The sequence below is a fragment of the Syngnathoides biaculeatus genome, chromosome 14 (assembly GCF_019802595.1).
Source record: "Syngnathoides biaculeatus isolate LvHL_M chromosome 14, ASM1980259v1, whole genome shotgun sequence".
Lineage (NCBI taxonomy): Eukaryota > Metazoa > Chordata > Actinopteri > Syngnathiformes > Syngnathidae > Syngnathoides > Syngnathoides biaculeatus.
The window spans coordinates 433,536-453,572 of NC_084653.1; the positions used below are offsets into that span (position 1 = coordinate 433,536).

Genomic DNA, 20,037 nt, shown 5'->3' on the forward strand with positions numbered 1-20,037 from the left:
CCGAAGAACAAGAAAAAAAGAATGTGAGTCAGTGAAAAATATCGACATCATACATACAAATAGATTTGAGCCACTTACAAGACCCTGGCCAAGAATACTCAGCCTCCACCACCACTCAAAGGTATGAAATCAAATCATCTAAGAAAAAAGGGAGCCCAAACATTAATAATTGGTGATGGAAAAATAAAAAATGTGAAATGCTTTTTGCAGTGAGAAGAACACAAAACTATGGTGTTTTATTGACACTATCTGATATCTCTCAAAAAATCCTGGAGATCACTGATGAGCACCCACCTATGAAATCTGTCATTACACACAGGGGCCCTGGATGTTCTCATGCAGCAATCAGAGGTACTGAAGAAAGATTACTTTGAGCTTAGAACCAAAGTGTAACGTTTGGATGCTGTGGTTTTTATAAGCGGACCTCTTCCTCTTGTATGATATTAAGATGAACGTTTCTCGAGGCTCCGTCAATTGAATAAAGTAGTGAAGCGAGGTGTGCACGACACTATCGGTGAGTTTTATTGACAATTTCTGCCTTTTTCGGGACCGTAACACGAACCCTATCTGCAGTAGTTGGCTACCCCTCTCCCAGATTGAATGCAATGTTGGGTCTGATGGATAGGATGAAGGCTATTGTCAACGATGGAGTCCAGCCCATACCACGCCAGGATCTTCCTACCATCCCTCCTCTCCTGAAACCACCGTCCACTAAGATGCGAAAGGCCCGTCCTCCAACCATGAAGACTCATTTGTCAATCTGAATGATATTACCGGGTCTTTTCCAGAATAACTCAGAACCCTATGGAGATCAGCCATCTTCCATCCCTAGAATTACAAGGGGGAGAAAGTTGGTCAAAGAAATATGGCACGAAAATGTAGAACTTCCAACTTAGTGACAATAAAATGTGAGTCTAACCAAACCAGTCAAACTATTGTCTCCAGCTATCTCTGCGAGGCTACCTCTTTTTAATATTAGGTCACTGGGTAACAAATCAACATTGATTAATGATATCATTACAACCCATGTTCTGGACTTTTTGTCTTAAATTTAACGTGGTTAACAGAAAGTAGCTGGAATGCAACGAATACTTAGTGCTCGAACGTCCCCGCTCTTGAACAAATCGGATTTTGAACAAAAATTTCAAGATTTTTTGCTTATGATTTTGAATAGAAATCCAGTACTTGAACGCCCCTGAACAAAAATTGGAAATAAAATAACGCGAACGGCCCGACCAGCTCAGACTCATCTGTAAATCTGACTGATATTACCAGGTCTTTTGCCGGATAACCCATACCCCTATGGAGATCTGGCACCTTTCATCCCTGGAATTACAAGGGACAAAGTTGGTCAAAGAAATTCTTCTTTTCCTTTCGGCTTGTCCCGTTAGGGGTCGCCACAGCGTGCCATCTTTTGCCATCTTAGCCTATCTCCTGCATCTTCCTCTCTAACCCCAACTGCCCTCATGTCTTCCCTCACCACATCCATAAACCTTCTCTTTGGTCTTCCTCTCGCTCTTTTGCCTGCCAGTTCCATCCTCAGCACCCTACCACCAATATACTCACTCTCTCGCCTCTGAACATGTCCAAACCATCGAAGTCTGCTCTGTCGAACCTTGTCAGCAAAACATCCAACTTTGGCTGTCCCTCTAATGAGCTCATTTCTAATCCTATCCAACCTGCTCACTCCGAGCGAGAACCTCAACATCTTCATTTCTGCCACCTCCAGTTCTGCTTACTGTTGTTTCTTCAGTGCCACCGTCTCTAATCCGTACATCATGGCCGGTGAGGCTGTTGTGTAAACTTTCCCCTTCATTCTAGCAGAGACTCTTCTGTCACATAACACACCAGACACCTTTCGCCAGCTGTTCCAACCTGCTTGGACCCGGTTCTTCACTTCCTTCCCACACTCACCGTTGCTCTGGATTGTTGACCCTAAATATTTCCACCCTCGCTATCTCTTCTGCCTGTAAACTCGCTCTTCCCCCTCCACTTTTCTCATTAATGCACATATATTTGGACTTTTTGTTATTAAATGAAACGTGGTTAACAAAGTAGCTGCAATACCATTTTAAATGAGGCAACACCAGCAAATTTTAATTTTATGAACAAGTGTTGAACAGGGAGAAAAGGTGGTGGTATTGCTGTTATTTTTAAATCATTATTTCAATATAAAAAATTATATTGGGTGATTTTATCTCTTTTGATTATCTGATTTTTTTAGTTAAATGTAACCCAAAGATTATTGTTTTAATAATTTATAGACCTCCAAAACACAGATTTTTCAGAATTGCTGTCAGTTATTTGTACAAGTATTTTGTCATAACAGGGGACTTTAACATTCATGTTGACAATAACAGAAAACATTTTCAAAGAACTTTTTGCCATACTAGACAGATTTTACCTCTCTCAACATCGTAAGTGTCCAACTCGCACATCTTAGCCTTGGTCATCTCTAAGGATGTTGAAATTCTTTTGATTGACATTAAGGATATGGCTATTTCTGACCATTTTTGTGTATTTTCTGAATTACAGATTCTTACAAGAGTTCAGACAACATCTATGTTTATTCGGAAAAGGTACATCAATTTGAGTACTACCACTAAATATATTGAGACTGTGGCTGTACCACGGGATTGTGAATGCTGAGACAGTTGATGAACTTTAGGACAATTTCAATTCGAAAATCACAAATGCCATGAATGCTGTCGCTCCTGTTAAAATTAACACCATCCTGAACCAACCTAAAATACTGTGGAAGAGCAATGATAAGCAAGAGCTCTCGATCAAAGTGTAGGAAAACAATGAATGTGGAGAAAAACTAAACTCCAAATTAACTATGACCTCTATGACTGTGTCTTTGTAATTTTAATCAAAAGTTAGTCAGGGCTAGACAGAAACTCTTTTCTGAAATCATCAGTAAGAACCTCAACAATACTTGTGCTGTGTTTGCTGTGGTTGACAAGCTCTCAACCCCCCCCCCCCCCCCGAATCAGATAGCTCCAGAACTTTGAAGTTTGCCTGTTATTTTAGTGAAAAAATACAATCCATCATGTCAAATGTCAACACAAATCAGCAAAATGATAAAATATTACATCTGCCACCCAGGGAAAACTCTATTAATTTGTCAGAATTTGAAACAGTTGACCAAAAAAACTAGTGAAAACTTTTCAGCAGTTGAAACCATCAATGAACTGTCTCGACTCATTACCATGTGACTTTTTCAAAACTATTTTGTACTCAGTGCTATCTGATTTGCAGCAAATAATTGCTCATGTCAGTCTGAGTTTCTCAAAGCTCTCAAAGTAGCTGCAATTCCGCCTCTTCTAAAAAAAACAGACCCATCTCAAATCTCCCATTCACAGTCAAGATACTCGAGTTATTTTTCATCAATTTAGCAATTTATTGAATTTAACTGGACTTTTTGACAAATTTCAATCAGGTTTCCAAACTCATTACAGCACACAATCTGCTCTTATCAAAGTGCTACATGATTAAAGGTTGAGTACTAACTCAAGAAAGGTGTCAATTTTGGTCTTGTTGGATCTCAGTGCGGCTTTTGATACGGTAGATCATAATATACAAATAAACAGGTTGGAAATGTGGGTAGGATTAATTGGAGTGGTCCTTAAATGTTTAGGTCCTACCTGGAGGAAAGGAGAGACTTTGTAACCATCGGAAGTGCTCAATCTCAACAAATGGCAATGACCAATGGGGTCCCTCAAGGGTCAGTTCTTGGGCCCCTCTTGTTCAGCCTGTATATGCTACCCATGGGTCAAATTCTTCAAAACTTTGATTTTGATTATCATAGCTATGCAGTTAACACAGTTATATTTAGCGGTGTCTCCAGATGACAACTATTCAATAGAGGTATTTTACTACAGTCTAAAGCAAATAACTGAATGAGCCAAAGTTTTCTTCAACTAACGCCCAACAAAACTGAAAATTGTTTTTGGCAATAAAGAAAAAAGAATTGCTGTTAGTAAACACCTGGACTCTCTATCTTTAAAAAACAAAGACGAAGTCCGAAACCTTAGTGTTCTGATTGATTAAATAAATTTGCTTTGCTTTGTGTGGGCCATTTCTCAATTTGAAGTTACTGTAGTTCATTCTGTGTTGTGATTTAATCCCTAACATCATTCCATCACTAAATGCATTTAACATTAACATCCGTTAAGTGATAACTGTAGGCGCATTACCGAGTTATTAAAAACTCCATGATCTGATAAGATCTTGTCATCCATATTACATGTTCTTCACAGTTCCAATGGAACCACAAACTGGGCGATGACCTACGACTGGCTGATTTGATGAGGAAAAATTTTTACTTAAGCGTAAGAGGAGCAAAAGAGGATGTCTGCTCCAAGAGTGGCAAGAGTAGACAAATGTGCTCAAGTAATAGTCCTGTTACATCACATATAGTGTAGAAAATAAGTAATTGAACACCCTGCTATATTAAGAAATCATGGAGGGGTCTGAAATTTTCATTGTAGGTGGATGTCCATTGTGAGTGAGATAATCTAAAAAGAAAAATCCAGAAATCACAATGTATGATTTTTTAACAATTTGTATGATACAGCTGCAAATAAGTATTTCAACACCTGTCTATCAGCTGGAATTCTGACCCTCAAAGACCTGTTATTCTGCCTTTAAAAGTCCACCTCCACTCGATGTATTATCCTGAATCAGAGGCACCTGTGTGAGGTCGTTAGCTGCATAAAGACACCTGTCCACCTCATACAATCAGTAAGACTCAAACTTGTGACATGGCCAAGGCCAAAGAGCTGTCTAAAGACACCAGAGACAACATTGTACAACTCCGCACGGATGGAAAGGAGAAAGTTTTGTGATCAGATGAGACCAAAGTGGAAGTTTTTGGTCATAATTCCACTATCCGTGTTTGGAGGAAGACGAATGATGAGTTCCATCCCAAGAACACCATACATATTGTGAAGCATCATGATTTGGGTGTGTTTTTCTGCACATGGGACAGGACGGCTGCAATGTATTGAGAGGATCACTGCGGCCATGTATTGTGAGATTTTGGGGAACAGTCGGAGCATTGAAGATGGGTTGTGCCTGGGTCTTTCAACATGACAATGACCCGAAGCACACAGCTAGAAAAACCAAGGAGTGGCTCTGTGAGAAGCATATCAAGGTTCTGGCGTGGCCTAGCCAGTCTCTAGACCTAAACCCAATAGAAAATCTTTGGAGGAAGCTGAAACTCCATGTTTCTCAGCGACAGCCCAGAAACCTGTCCAATATAGAGAAGATGTGTATGGAGGAGTGGGCCAAAATCCCTCCTGCAGTGTGTGCACCATTCTATCCACTATTGAGGACTTACACGCAACGTGAACTAGATCCAGAGCAGGCAGGATTCTTTCGGATCCTCCACATCCTGGCCACCAGCTCGTCCAGCTCCTTCTGTCGGCAAAGTGCTACAGACCAATGAAAGTCAAAACTAGCAGCCATTCAAACTGTTTTTTCCCTCTGGCAATTAAGTCATAACATTCTTAGTCAGCAAATGTACTATTTTCTGCTTTGTGCCATTGTTGGGATACTCACATTCTGCTGGTGCAATTAATGACAATATGAGTAATTTATTTTGTAGACTATCACATGATTCGTCACTTTAACCTGCTCCCTTTGCAGAACTGTCATTGCACTGGTCTATTACGGGAACCGCGACGGTACAGGTTTTACACAGTGTGGGACGTTGAGACACTTATCTCGTACCTGTTCTAAACCAAGAAGATTTTAGATCTTGCAAAACTTTTATAAGGAATAGTTCCTCTAAATATAAATGTCTTTTGTTCTTTTTTCTTGCTGCTTTGTTGTTCTTTGTTCTGTATGTCATACCGGGACAGCACCATCTGCCAGAGAAAAATTCCTTGGGTGTTTAGTTAACACACTTTGCCAAATAACGCTGATTCTGATTGAGTGAACGATTTCAAATACTTGGTGTCAACAATCCAGAGCAATGGTGAGTGTGGTAAGGAAATGACGAAACGGGTCCAAGCAGGTTGGAAGAGCTGGCAAAAGATGTCAGATGTTATGTAACACAAGAGTATCTCCTAGGATGAAGGGCAAGGTTTAGAAAACAGTGGTGAGGCAAGCCATGATGGACAGATTTGGGACAGTGAAACTGAAGCAAATACAGGAAGCAGATCCAGATGTGGCAGAAATGAATATGTTGAGGTTCTGTCTCTGGGTGAGTAAGGTGGATAGGATTAGAATTTAGCTCATTAAGAGGGACACCAAGTTAGATGTCTTGGAGACAAAGTTTGTGAACGCAGATTTAGATTGTGTGGACACATCCAGAGGACAGAACGTGACTATGTCGAGGATAGAGCTGTCAGCCAAAAGAGCGTAATGAAGACCAAAGAGAGATTGATTGATACTGTGAGGCAAGACATGAGGGCTGTTGGTGTTAGAGAGGAAGATGGAAGAGATAGGGTCACATGGAAAAAGATGACACACTAAGGCAACAAGGTAGGTAGGTAAAGAAGAATTTTGTTCATAGGCACCTCATATAATTTATCATAGGGACCTCATATAATTTATGCCTGGATCAGGCTACAACACAAATGTGGTGTTTCACAATTGCACTATGTCAAGACTACTGCATTAAAATCAAAAGTAGATGGGAAGAGAAATGGAGTAGGGCTTATTTTAAAGCAAAAGCTGTCTAAGAATGTCTTGAAGGTGAAAAGAATATCACATCGATTGATGAGGCTGAAATGTGAAATTGAGGGTGTTATGTGTAATGTGATTAGTGGCTATGCCCCACAGGTAGGATATGACCTGGAGTTGAAAGAAATTCTTGAAGAAACTAGATTAAGTGGTTCTGAGCATCCCAGCCGAAGAGAGAGTTGTTATTGGTGCAGATTGTAATGGACATGTTGGTGAAGGAAACAGGGCCGACAAAGAAGGGAGAGATGGTGGAGGACTTTGCAAAAAAGGATGGAAATGGCAGTAGTGAACATTTTTTTCCAGAAGAGGCAGGGACATTGAGTGTATAATGGTGGCAGTAGAAGCACACAGGTGGATTATATTTTGTGCAGGCGATGTAATCTGAAGGTCATTGACTGTTAGGTCATGGTAGGGAAGAGTGTAGCTCGACAGCATAGGATGGTGGTGTATAGCAGTCACTCACATTTGAAAAATATACGGGTGTGGTCAGTTATGCTTGCAGATATAGTTACGGGTGTGGTCCACCAATCATGCAGTCGGCAGATAAAGTTGCGGGTGTGATTAGGGATGGAATCTTAAAACCTGAAAATAATTAACTGGATTAATATAACATAACTGTAAATTAAAAACAAAATAAACAAAAACATAACTAAAATAGAAAACAAAAAAATTCAAACTCAGAATTGTTAATTTCCAATTTCAACTAATATTAGTAAAACATGATGGAGGTACACACTGGAAAGTGAGGAATGAAGATTAGCTGAAGTAAAACAGAATATATGTGCGTGAATGAGAGGGGCGGAGGAGGAAGAGTGAAGCTCCAGGGAGAAGATATCGCAAGGGTGGAAGACTTCAAATACTTGGGGTCAACAATACAGCGCAAAGGTGAGTGTGGTAAGGAAGTGAAGAAACGGGTACAAGTGGAATGGAACAGTTGGCAGAAGGTGTCTGGTGTTCTATGTGACAGAGGAGTCTCCGCTAGGATGAAGGGCAAAGTTTACAAAACAGCGGTGGGACCGGTCATTATGTACGGATTAGAGATGGTGGGTCCAAAGAAACAACAGGAAGCAGAACTAGAGGTAGCAGAAATGAAGATGCTGAGGTTCTCGCTTGGTGTGAACAGGTTGGATAGGATTAGAAATGAGCTCATTAGAGGGACAGCCAAAGTTGGATGTTTTGGAGACAAGGTTGGAGAGAGCAGACTTTGATGGTTTGGACATGTTCAGAGGTGAGAGAGTGAGTATATTGGTAGAAGTGTGCTGAGGATGGAGCTGCCAGGCAAAAGAGCGAGCGAAACACCAAAGAAAAGGTTAATGGATGTTGTGACGGAGGACATGAGGACAGTGGGTGTTAGAGAGGAGGATGCACAAGATAGGCTAAGATGGAAAAAGATGACACGCTGTGGCGACCCCTAACTGAAAGAAAAAGAAGATCAGTAAAACATAATATAAAATGGTATTTAAAATTTTCATTACCCACTTTTCTATAATCATAGCCAAAAAATAGCATCACATGCCGGTCAAAGTGCGGTGTAATAACATGACTAATACTCTTTCTTGTTCTTCAGGTTACATGCATAGAAATAACTTTCAGACATAAATGTGATACAAGGGCTTATATTTTTATTGGTAACTGAATCTATTAAACTAAGAATGACAGAGATATGTCATAACAATAAAGTTTCTCAATCCTCTTCTATGTTCATACATCACTGTTCAACACTAAGTTTTTGCATGATTAATGCCAAAAAGATTCTCATTTTACTCCTCCCCATTAACAGAAACTTTCATCAAAATCAAACAATTCTTCAGCTCCTTCAATTTTAACAATTAACAGTTCATTTACAGTATGTTTAGAGAAAGTTCCTTAAGGACGTCTTTACAATGTTATGCCTGCCTTTCTATATCAACTATATCTTTGCAGTTGCAGCAAACTTGTGATCAGCTGTCTGCTGATGATTCACGAAGTCGTTCAACTTCGGCGCCACCGATGATTTTCAGCGCGTCAGAACATTTTTTTCTTCCACTGTCAATACAACATTGGTAGAAAAAAATTGAGTCCCTCAATTTGAGCCACTTGAATTTAGAAAACCATTCCTGGCGAATCCTTTGCCTTGCCCTGCACAGGGAGTAGATTTTCCGATAGCAGACAAAGTTGTTGGCCGTCTTTCCTGCGTAATGGGTATCCGTCAAAGTTGGCAGCTGACAAGCTGCACTTATACCACTGCCATGCTTTGTTTTTCGAAAGAAAATCCCAAAGGATTAAAATTTTCCGGAGCATCCACAGGTAGCATGAACCGATGGCGAGAAACATGCGGAACCCAGGTGCACAATGTATGATTTTTTTAAATAATTTATTTGTGTGATACAGCTGCAAATAAGTATTTGAACACCTGAGAAAACTAATGTTAATATTTGGTACTGTAGCCTTTGTTTGCAATTACAGAGGTCAAACGTTTCCTGAAGTTGTTCATCAGGTTTGCACACACTGCAGGAGGGATTTTGGCTGAGTCCTCCACACGGATCTTCTCTAGATCAGACAGGTTTCTGGGCTGTCAGTGAGAAACACGGAGTTTCAGCTCCCTCCAAAGATTTTCTATTGGGTTTAGGTCTGGAGACTGGCTGGGCCACGCCAGAACCTTACTATGCTTCTTACGGACAAACTCCTTGGCTTTCCTGGCTGTGTGCTTCAGGTCATTGTCATGTTGAAAGACTCAGCCACAACCCATCTTTAATGCTCTAACTGAGGGAAATAGGTTTTTCCCAAAAATCTCACAATACATGGCCGGGGGTCATCTTCTCCTGAATACAGTGAAGTCGTCCTGTCCCAGATGCAGAGAAACACCCCCAAACCATGATGCTACCACCCCCATGCTTCACAGGAGGAATGGTGTTTTTGGGATCGAACTCATCATTTACCTTCCTCCAAACACAGTTCGTGGAATTATGACCAAAAAGTTCCATTTTGGTCTCATCTGAGCACAAAACCTTCTCCCAAGACTCCTCTGTATCATCCAAATGGTCATTGGCAAACTTAACACAGGCCTTGACATGTGCTGGTCTAAGCAGACGAACCTTCCGTGCCATGCATGATTTCAAACCATGACGACTTCGTGTATTACCATCAGTCACCTTGGAAACGGTGGTCCCAGCTCTTTTCAGGTAATTGACCAAGTCCTGTCGTGTAGTCCTGGGCTGATTCCTCACCTTTCTAAGGATCATTGAGACCCCACGAGGTGATATCTTGCATGAGGCTCCACTCTGATTGAGATTGACCATCATGTTTGGCTTCTTCCATTTTGTAATGATTGCTCCAACAGTGGACCTTTTATCACCAAGCTGTTTGGCAATTTCTCCGTAGTCCTTTCCAGCAATTACATTACAATTTTGTCTCTGGTGTCTTTGAACAGCTCTTTGGTCTTAGCCATGTTACAAGTTTGAGTCTTACTGATTGTATGGGGTGGACAGATGTCTTTATGCAGCTAACAACCTCACACAGGTGCATCTGGTTCAGGATAATACATGGAGTGGAGGTGGAGTTTTAAAGGCGGACTAACAGGTCTTTGAGGAGCAGAATTCTAGCTGATAGACAGGTGTTAAAATATTTATTTGCAGCAATTTCACACAAATCATTAAAAAAAAAAAAAATAAATCATACATTGTGATTTCTGGATTTTTCTTTTGAGATTATCTCTCTCACAGTGGACATGCACCTACGATGAAAATTTCAGACCCCTCCATGATTTCTAAGTCGGAGAACTTGCAATATAGCAGGGTGTTCAAATACTTATTTTCTTCACTGTAAACAATTATTCGCTCAACTTCCATTATAGCTTCCGACAAAACTTTTGTCATACTAAAGCCAGGACTCAAATACGAGTTTTTATAATATACATAAATGTCTATAACAGTAAAGAATCATATGCGAGGATAAACACCCAATTTACACGTTCGCCAATTTTTTTCGACATTTGAAAACTTTATTCGCCAGACTCGTTATGTTTTCGCATATGGTGAGGTCCCTGTAACTTCCGAACATGCTCAGTATGGTTAACTTGCACCCCGGCTCCTGCTCGTTGACAGCTTGGATAGGGCTCCAGCAATCCCCACGACCCTCGTAAGGATAAGCAGCAAAGAAAATGGATAGATAGATGGATATATCTGATATACTGAATATCGTTCTCGGATGATAAAATGACCTGTGTCGTAATGTAAGATTTTGTCTAAATCAAAGGAATAGTACCATCCATATAAATATTCAATGTGTACTGTGTCCATTTATGACAGTTACCCACCTTATCAGCATACTCAGATGCAATCAGTTTGATCTCCTCAGATTGTTGTCCCACAATATATCCTACTGCACTTGCTGTCAGTTGCCCCTGAAAGATATATGCATGTGACAAAATCATAACTATAAAACTCGAACAAGAACAAAAGTGTTGGTAAATAGCAATGTGAAGGGAGCGCTTGTAAATTTTATGAAGATAATTTATGATTATGTACTGCACTTTGTTAAAACTATCACTGACTCTATAAATTAAGTAGAATGAAAATATTTTTCCACCAACTCACCCCTTTGGGGGTACAGGCTAGTGCAATCTGTAGATCGGTCCCAAGCCCAGATAAATGCAGAACGTTGCATCAGGTAGGGCATCCAGCTTAAAACTTTGCCAAACAATTATGAGCGTTCATCTAAAGTATCCCAGATTGGATCGGTCATGGCCCGAGTTAACAAAACACGCATTCAGCACCGTTAACCTTCAGGGCGTCAGTGGAAATTCAGCTACTTTGGGTCAAAGACAAAGAAGAGGAAAGCATATTTGTTGGGAGAAGAAGATGAGGAACGCATAGAGTATACAACAGAGAGTAAGGACTTTGAATGTTAGTACTATGACAGGAAAAGCTCAGGAGGTGGTTGAAGATTAGGAGAAAGGTTATAATGTGCATCTAAGAGAGCAGGTGGAAAGGGAGTAAGGCTAGAAATTTAGGGGCAGAGTTTAAATTATTTTATCATGGAGTAGATGGGAAGCACAACTGAGGGGGGGTCAGCTGATACATAATGTACATTTGTTTGATGATTTCAAACATAAAATATGAGGGCAGTTGTTGTTAGAGGAAGATGCAGGAGATAGGCATAGATGGAAAAAGATGGCGTGCTGTGGCTACCGCTCATGCCACAAGCCGAAAGGAAAAAAAGAAGAGGAAGATGGATTTTTTTGCCATTTGGGTTTTTCTGATATTTTTTGGGTCTATGGCTATAACGAAACCCACTTGTGCACTTGGACGTCTGTCGGAAGTCACCCGTCCCCCACTAAATAAGAACGTGAGCAGCTCAGTGACTTAGTTGGGCAACCGACATGAGTCCCCCTCCTCCACTCTACAATTTCTACCAATAAAGTGTTAGTGTAGCTAGTAGTTATGCCTACACTCCAAATACAGGGAGTCCTTGGTCTACGACGGAGATCCCTTCTTACACTAGCGACTTAACTCGAATTTCAATTTAAGCCGGATTTCACCGTTAAAGTCAAAATTTACGATGACCGCTGGGATTGGCTTCAGCATTCCCGTGACCCTTGTGAGGATAAGCGGCTCAGAAAATGGATGGGTGTTGGTACTTCGTATAAAAAAAATCTAAAATACATTAAAATAAAAATTATAAGATGCTTTACTTATCATGACTGCGAGATGTGGATGGCGAAGAATAAAGGGAGGCTGCACTTAGCAATTGCTAAGGAAGCAAGTGCAGATAGCCCTTGCTAGCGGTAAATTTCTCCTCAGCATCCTTCCCTTTCTGCTCTTTCAGAGTTAGGAAAATATGCCGTGCCATTTTCCTTAATGAACATTAGGCGGATATTAAGCCTACGTTGATTCCGATCCTCGATCCATAACATAAGTAATCTTTCCGTCTCAGCAACTATCAAAGAACTTCTTCCCAAAAAAGTTGCTTCGTGATCACTGTATCCCTCATATTGGTATTGTCCTTAATGAGTGCCACGGTCAACCGACTAATTGGTTTTCTTTCGGCTGGACCAGCATTGCCCAAAAAATAAATAAAATAAAAAACAGCTTTCTTCTTTTGTGGCATAATGTGTAAAGTGTAACAAGGTGGGGAAAAAAAAACACATAGATAGATAGATAGATAGATAGATAGATAGATAGATAGATAGATAGATAGATAGATAGATAGATATAAACACTCCCTGCGCACAAACACAGATAATGCGCATTAGCTCAGCAGAAACACAATGATGCAAGGGCCTAAATTGCGGACGAGACACGGGCGTCATTAACTCGAAGCATTTTCGGTCAAGACCATCTTAGCCCAAGGACTCCCTGCATTATAAATTTATAATATAAATCTAAATTATAAAACACTATTATATTACTGTATAGTTACCATTCTTCACATATAGACTTCTGCTGGAAGGTGCTGGCGATGTAGCTTTGAGATGGGGAGTTGTTTTTGTGTGTGTGTGTGGGGGGGGGGTACCAAAACGTTTAAAATATGTAAACAGTAGAGTATTTACACTTTGCACACTTGACACAAAAATCACAACCAAGTGACAAACAAAGCAAGCGTGTGATGTCTTCTTCATTAGAGCGTGGAGCGTAGAATGTTCCAGACACACTGACGTCGCCTCCGTCTCACCGTTGTGTTGTGCTCTTTGTCCCACTAATGTGCTTTTCTTCGTTGCATCACATTGTTTAAGCACAGATAGTATCAAGCATTGAAAGCAAAACAAGAGAGCAAATATGAGCTAACTTTTTCTACAATAAATCCAAGAGATCTGACAGCGTAACTGAAGTTTTTGTCTTTGAGAAAAACATGGTTGTCTTTGTTTTTCCTTCTGCTTCAAAATTGAAATTTAAATTAAATTAAAATTGACAGCTCGTACCATACTGTCGAACGCTTCTCAGGGCGTAACACTTTTAATAATTTTCAAACCAAGCTTTGCTTGCCAAAAAGCCTCATCCTTGAAGAGGTGAATCCCTCCTTGCAGCTTGAGGTTTGTCAGGATTTCCTACCGCCTCTTCATCATTGTCACTACGCCGTTTTTCTGCAATCCGCTGTCCACAAAGCGAACGCAGCTTCCATTCGAACAATGCTCTTATTTCATCACACATTTTGTTTCCTTGTTAAAAGTTATTGAAGCGGTTTCACGGATGCTTACCACATCTTTCTTTATGTAGAACAACACTGACTCGTTCACGCCATAATGGCACCACAAAATCAAAATGGGGTGGACAGATGATGCAGGGCTTCGATGATGCACAGCCAAACAGCTCACGAGATTAATCTATACATGCTCTCTTGGTCGATGTCGAGCCGGGGACTAATCACTCGCCTTGTATCAATGTGTCTTCCCGCAATACTGTATGCCATCCTGTTTTATTTTTTGGGGGGAGGGGAGGTGGAAAAAAAACGTGATTCACTGAAGCGGCAATAGTTGAAGCGTGAAGTAGCGAGGGATAACTATATATATTTCTCTTTAATCTTCTTTTCCTTTCAGCATGTCCCATTAGGGGTCTCCACAGCGTGTCATCTTTTTCCATGTAATCCTATTTCCTGCATCTCCCTCTCTAACACCAACTGCCTTCCATGTTTTCCATAACAGAATCAGATTAAGAATCATTTTTAACGGCCAAGTATGTAACAACATACAAGGAATTGGTCTCCGGCAGTCGGTGCCGCTCTCGTATGATATTCAGAACAAAGAACAAACAAACAAGAACAAAGAACAAGGGACATTCAGTCAACTGGAACAATTCCTCATAAGAGTCAAAGATGTGCAACATGCAGAGTCTTCTTCATTTACAGCAGTTAATAGTACGTCAACGCCCCATATTATGCTAAACCTATAGTGCCCACACCCATTTGCGGTCCCCGTTATAAGCCATTGTAATGACAATTGTGCAAAGGGAGCAGTTTAAAGTGATGAATAGTGCGACAGTGACACTAGTGCACACATTTCCATCTCTGTCCTTAATCACCCTTACCTGCTGCACAACCTTTCCATTTATATCCCTTGTCCGACTAACCTGTAAAGATCATTTTCTCTTACTTTTGTGTCCAACCTAGTGGACATGACGTCATATGCTTCTTGTTGAGCCTTCGCCACCTCTACCTTTCCCCTATGTCGCATCTCAATGTATTCCTTTCGCCTACCCTCAGTCTTCTCAGAGTCCCACTTCTTCACTAACTTCTTTCCTTGTATAACTTACTTTGTGGGGTTCCTCCCCTTTTCCCCTTTTCTACCAGAAGACACACCAATTTCTCTTCTGGCTGTCTCTCTGATCACCTTGGCTGTAGTCGTCCAGTCTTCTAGGTGGTCCTTCTGTCCATCGAGACCCTGTCTCACCTCTTTCCAAAAGGCTGCACAACAGCCTTCCTTTCTCAGCTTCCATCACATCGTTCTCTGCTCTACCACTGTCTTATTAATCTTCCTACCCACCACCAGAGTCATCCTAAAAAATTATGCTCACTTATACTTGGCATTGAGTGCGTGATGAGAAAAAAAGGCAGCGTGGCATCATCAGAGGCGGAAGGACGCACACAATTTAATACCACTAAAATTAATAAATTCCACAAAGTATGACTTGAATAAAAAAAACTTTCAATGTTTTGTAAAGTACCAATCAAAGGATTTTTGCCTTTGAGGACTTTTAATAATCATGGGGAAATGTGCAGGTCGATTGTCGTCGAAGTGAGCGATCGCCCGAGTAGTTGACCCATTTTCCTGATGATTCTTTTGACTTAATTCGGAAATGTCATGAAATTTAATCAACACTTTTTTTATTCTGGGTGACTGAATAGTGGATGCCTCCTCCTCTCCGCCGCAAACTGCTCCTGCATTGTCGAGTGTTGTATTGCCTCCAGCCTTTGGCGAGTCCGTCGAAAGATTCTCGTGGTGGTTCCTTAACATGGAAAGATTCTTGTGGTGCTCCAGAACACACTCCTCGATGTCTTCAGCCTTTCCCAGCGAAACAATTTTCTTCTTGAGGTTCAACCTCCACTTCGAACTTCTCAAATGTGTGTGGAGGAGCACCACCAGCAGCAGAAGCATTAAACCATACGCCCGCGTACCTTTTTCATATTTCTCAGCGATTTCTTGTTTTGTTTTGATGGACAAAACAACTCTCGTGGTCTCCTCGCTGGCCACCAATTTCTTGGGGCCCATGGTGAAAAAAGATGACTAAATCTGCAAAGAAGTTGTACAGCGAGTGTGCGCGCGCATATGACAATGGATTTCGGTGACAAAGATACAGGAAGTGCATCACAGGTAAAGATTGATGTCCCATACCTCCAAAAAGAAAAAAAGATTGAGGTGGCTTCCAGCAAATGAAGGGATGTGATGCTAGGACGGGGGGAGCTGCTCTATTGCGCCACACAAACGAAGAGACAGGATGTGTGTCATGGCTGAAGATTGACATCTCTCTTAGCCAATGTAATGCCAGGAAATTGTTCCGACGGTGGGCAATGGGAGAGCTGCTCGGTCGCACGGCTTTCAAACCAAGATATAGTACAGGACAGGATGTTTACATTTGGTGGAATCCAACGCCATATTTTTCCCACTTTCTCATCCTGAATTTCTTTAACTTGAGAAAAATTTACCAGGGAGGCCTTTCGTAACCTGAATCTTTAGTTAGAAGAGACTTTCGCAGTCTACCACCCCCCCCCCACACACACACACACAAAATAAAATTAAAAAATAAACCAGATCGGCACACAGTATTGCGGGAAGACGTATTGATACAAGGTGAGCGATTGGACCCCGGCGCGACATTGACCAATGAGACCATATGTGGATTTATTTCATGAGTTGATTGGCTGCGCATCATCGAAGCCTCATAATGCCACCAAAGCATTGTATTGATAAAAAAGTTTCCTTCAGCGTGCTCAAGAAGAGGAAGAGGAAAGATGATCAGTGAAAAAGTAAAACTTTCGGATATGATCAAAGATGGCATAAGTTACACTTTGTGGCACGCCATTATGACGTGGATGAATCCATGACGCACCACATAAAATGTATAAAACCGCTTCAATCACTTTCAAAAAGGAAGCGAAATGTCTGGTGACTGTGCGAAATAAGAGGATTGTTCTAATGGAAGATGCGTTAGGTTTGTGGATTGCGAATAGCAGGTAAGTGGCTCGGTGACGATGAGGAAGAGGCTGAAGTGCTGATGGACCTCTAAGCTGCAAGAAGGGATGAGGATGAGGTTTTTCAGCAAGCAAAGGTTGATTTGAAATTTTTAAGTGTTAAGCCCTAAGAAGAGTGCTTCTCAATGGTGAGGCTACCTCTGGCGACAACGGTGCTGCTCGTAGTTATGTTGAGGAAGAATTGAGACAAGACATTGACGACAATATGGGATGAGCTGTCAAATTTAGTAATTGTGTTAATGGGGTTATGTCTTTGTACACGGCAATTTTGAAACACAAGGAAAAACAGACAACAGCATGTTTTTCCTTAAACATAAAAACCTCAGTTACACCGTCAGAACTGTTGGATTAAATTGTACATAAAGATAGCTCATATTTGCTCTCTTGTTTTGATTGTAATGCTTGATTCAATTTGATTTGTTTTCGTGAAGAAGCAGGAAGTGACGTAAAGGACAGCGGCGCCCCCTAGTGGACTCATTTGTTTCTATTCGTTTTACCTCCGGGAAGGGAGCTCGTTGTTCCTTCGTGTTAGCCAAAATGCCGGCTCATTGCATTGCTGGACATTGCTTGAACACTCGGGAGAATGGAATTACCATTCATAAGTTTAAAAGAGAGTTTGTTCGTTGTGAAAAATGGATTGCACGGGACGAGAGCTTCGTGGGTTCCAAATAACAGGTAGGTGTGTTTACAGCTACTAAAAAAAATAATAGAATCTTCGGGGCGGACCATGTAATCGGTCTCTCTCATAACGTACCAAAAGATCCGCGGATGAAATGTGTCGATGTGTGCATACAGCTACTAAAAAAAATAATAGTTTGGGGCGGACCACGTAATCGGTCTCTCTCATAACGTAACAGAAGATCCGCGAATGAAATGTGTCGATCTGCGCGTCGCCCAGCCAAGAATGTCTCACTCAGCCTCATCTCGATAGTGTTCATCGCGTACTGCGGCGGCTTTGAACATACCCCTAAAAGCAGCATGACTCGGCTCCTCCTTATATGCCACCACGGCGCAGAAAATCAGCCACACCGGCTGAGGCACCACGTTTGGCGGTCACAGCTTCTGCGAAGGCTGCGCATCAGGCTTTGCGACGGGGGCGGCTCTGAAGAGCCCAGCCGAGAATGCGTTACTCGGTCGCGTGTGTGCATAAACTGTGCTCAACTGTGTTGCTCAGTACTGCGGCGTCTGTGAGCACCCCCCTAAAGCAGCACCGCTCAGCTCTATCATAAGCCAGACCGACAGGCTGCGATGAGCCGCGATGGCTCATCTCCGCCACGGAAGTGGATCGGACGGGGATGCGGTTTGGCCGTGATCGCATATCATCTGAATATGGCTCGAAACAATAGTGTAATATTGCCCCGGTAACTTCACTGGGTTGTGTGGTGTTGTCCTTTTCGAAAAGAGCTTCGCTGTCAGAAGGGGCGTTGGAAAAATCAGAATATCTCTGTTGTTCGGCTTCCATAGTAGCAGGCATGCGCGTTTTGAACGGCAGAAGTGACGATCACATCAAGGACAGAGTACGCAACTAATATGGCGACCACTTGGATGTCGAGGGACACTCAATTGCGCAACTTTGCGCATGGATGACGCACGATCCGCTCACATTTATTTTTTCATATAGAGATTGAAGTGAATACTGTTACATGTATTTTTCATTAAAATATCTATTTTAGAATGTTTATAGGTATGACAGTCCCACTTTAAACAATGTGATGCAACACAGAAGACGTCACAACAGTGAGACGGAGGGGATGTTACAGGGGTGCGTCAGGAAAATTTTGCACTCTGCCCTGAAGACATCACGTTTGCGTTGTTTGTCACAGTTGCTTATGGTTGCTTTATCAGGGTTGCTGTATTTGTTGTGTTGAGGGCTAAGGAAATAAAAAGGATTCATGGAATGTGGCCAGAACGGGCAAGAGATTGTAACTGTACACCTCCCCTACGTTCTCCTTGCTAGCAAAAGTTCCTCTTGTCGTCCTTCCTCGAGTATTGTATCCTCATAAACTTACATCTGCCGCTACTTCATGTTTTTTTCACTTCGCGGGTGGTTCTGGTCCCACTTAACTGTGAATATTCATCCATCCATCCATTTTCTTAGCCACTTATCACAAGGCTCATGGGAGTGCTGAAGGCTATCCCATCTGGCAAACGGCCTTGGGACCCTCGTGAGGAAAAGCGGCTAAGAAGATAGATGTATATATATATATATATGTGTTTGTGTGCGTGTGTGTGTGTGTGTGTGTGTGTGTGTGTGTGTGAAAAATAATGCCTAATCAAAACTGGTCCGCAGTGCAAAATAGAAAATAGGTTGGGGACCACTGCACTAGAGGGTGTTTTTCCTGATGATGGGTGGCATTGAAAGAGTTAAAAACTAGAGCTCTTGAGGAAAACAAAACAAGTTTTGGCCTACCTCTATATTGGTCATTGCGGCCATTGTGTTCATCAAGCTTGTGATCCGGATCTAAAGAGCGAAAACAAACAAATCCCACTCATGGTCAAATACTTGCAAGTGCGAATGCACGCACGCATGCACTCACACACACAATTGACAAGACACTCTTTGGAATGATAAAGAAGCACAACAGAATTTACACTCACATATTAATTAATTAATAAGACGTTAGACCGAAACAGGTGTGTCTGCGCTGGTTACCATATTCAGAAAGTTTCAATTATTTTCTATCATCCCTCACAAAGTTACTTTTCACCTTAAAGTGCCACTGTCATGAAATGCATGATTTTTAATATGTTATTAGTGTAAAAAAATGGCCACCGACATGGACACATGCGTTTTTTCACTACAAAACATGATTTTGACATATACAGCTTTTTGTAACTCCTGTCATGAAAATCCTCTCGAGGGATTTGTTTTCGAGAAGAAGCAGGAAGTGACGTACATGCAGGACCGCCCTCAAGTGGACTCGTTTGTTTCTATTACTTTTACCTCCAGGAAGGTAGCTTGTTGTTCCTTCGTGTTAGCCAAAATGCCGGCTCGTTGCAATGCTGGACATTGCTTGAACACTTGAGAGGATGGATTTACCCTTCATAAGTTTGCAAGAGACCCAGTTCGTTGTAAAGTATGGATTGCACGAGTGCAAAGGACAAGAGCTTCGTGGGTTCCAAATGACAGGTAGGTGTATATACAGCTACAAAAAAAAAAAAAAAACAATAGTTGGGGGGAGG

General features: G+C 41.5%; 1 protein-coding gene across 10 annotated transcripts in view; it reads right to left on the reverse strand.

Moving 5' to 3' along the window:
- The window catches only part of ccdc93 (coiled-coil domain containing 93), a 182,083-nt gene that overhangs the window by 89,449 nt on the left and 72,597 nt on the right, over positions 1–20,037 (reverse strand). For all 10 annotated transcript variants that reach the window (XR_009798230.1, XR_009798231.1, XM_061842450.1 and 7 more), the window contains 2 exons: positions 19,265–19,315; positions 10,988–11,074 (listed from right to left, as the gene is read on the reverse strand). Coding sequence is in view for 8 of the 10 variants with exons in the window: in XM_061842450.1 (XP_061698434.1) it covers positions 10,988–11,074; positions 19,265–19,315 (138 nt within the window). In the remaining 2 variants the exon portion in view is untranslated. The remainder of the gene's footprint in view (positions 1–10,987; positions 11,075–19,264; positions 19,316–20,037) is intronic.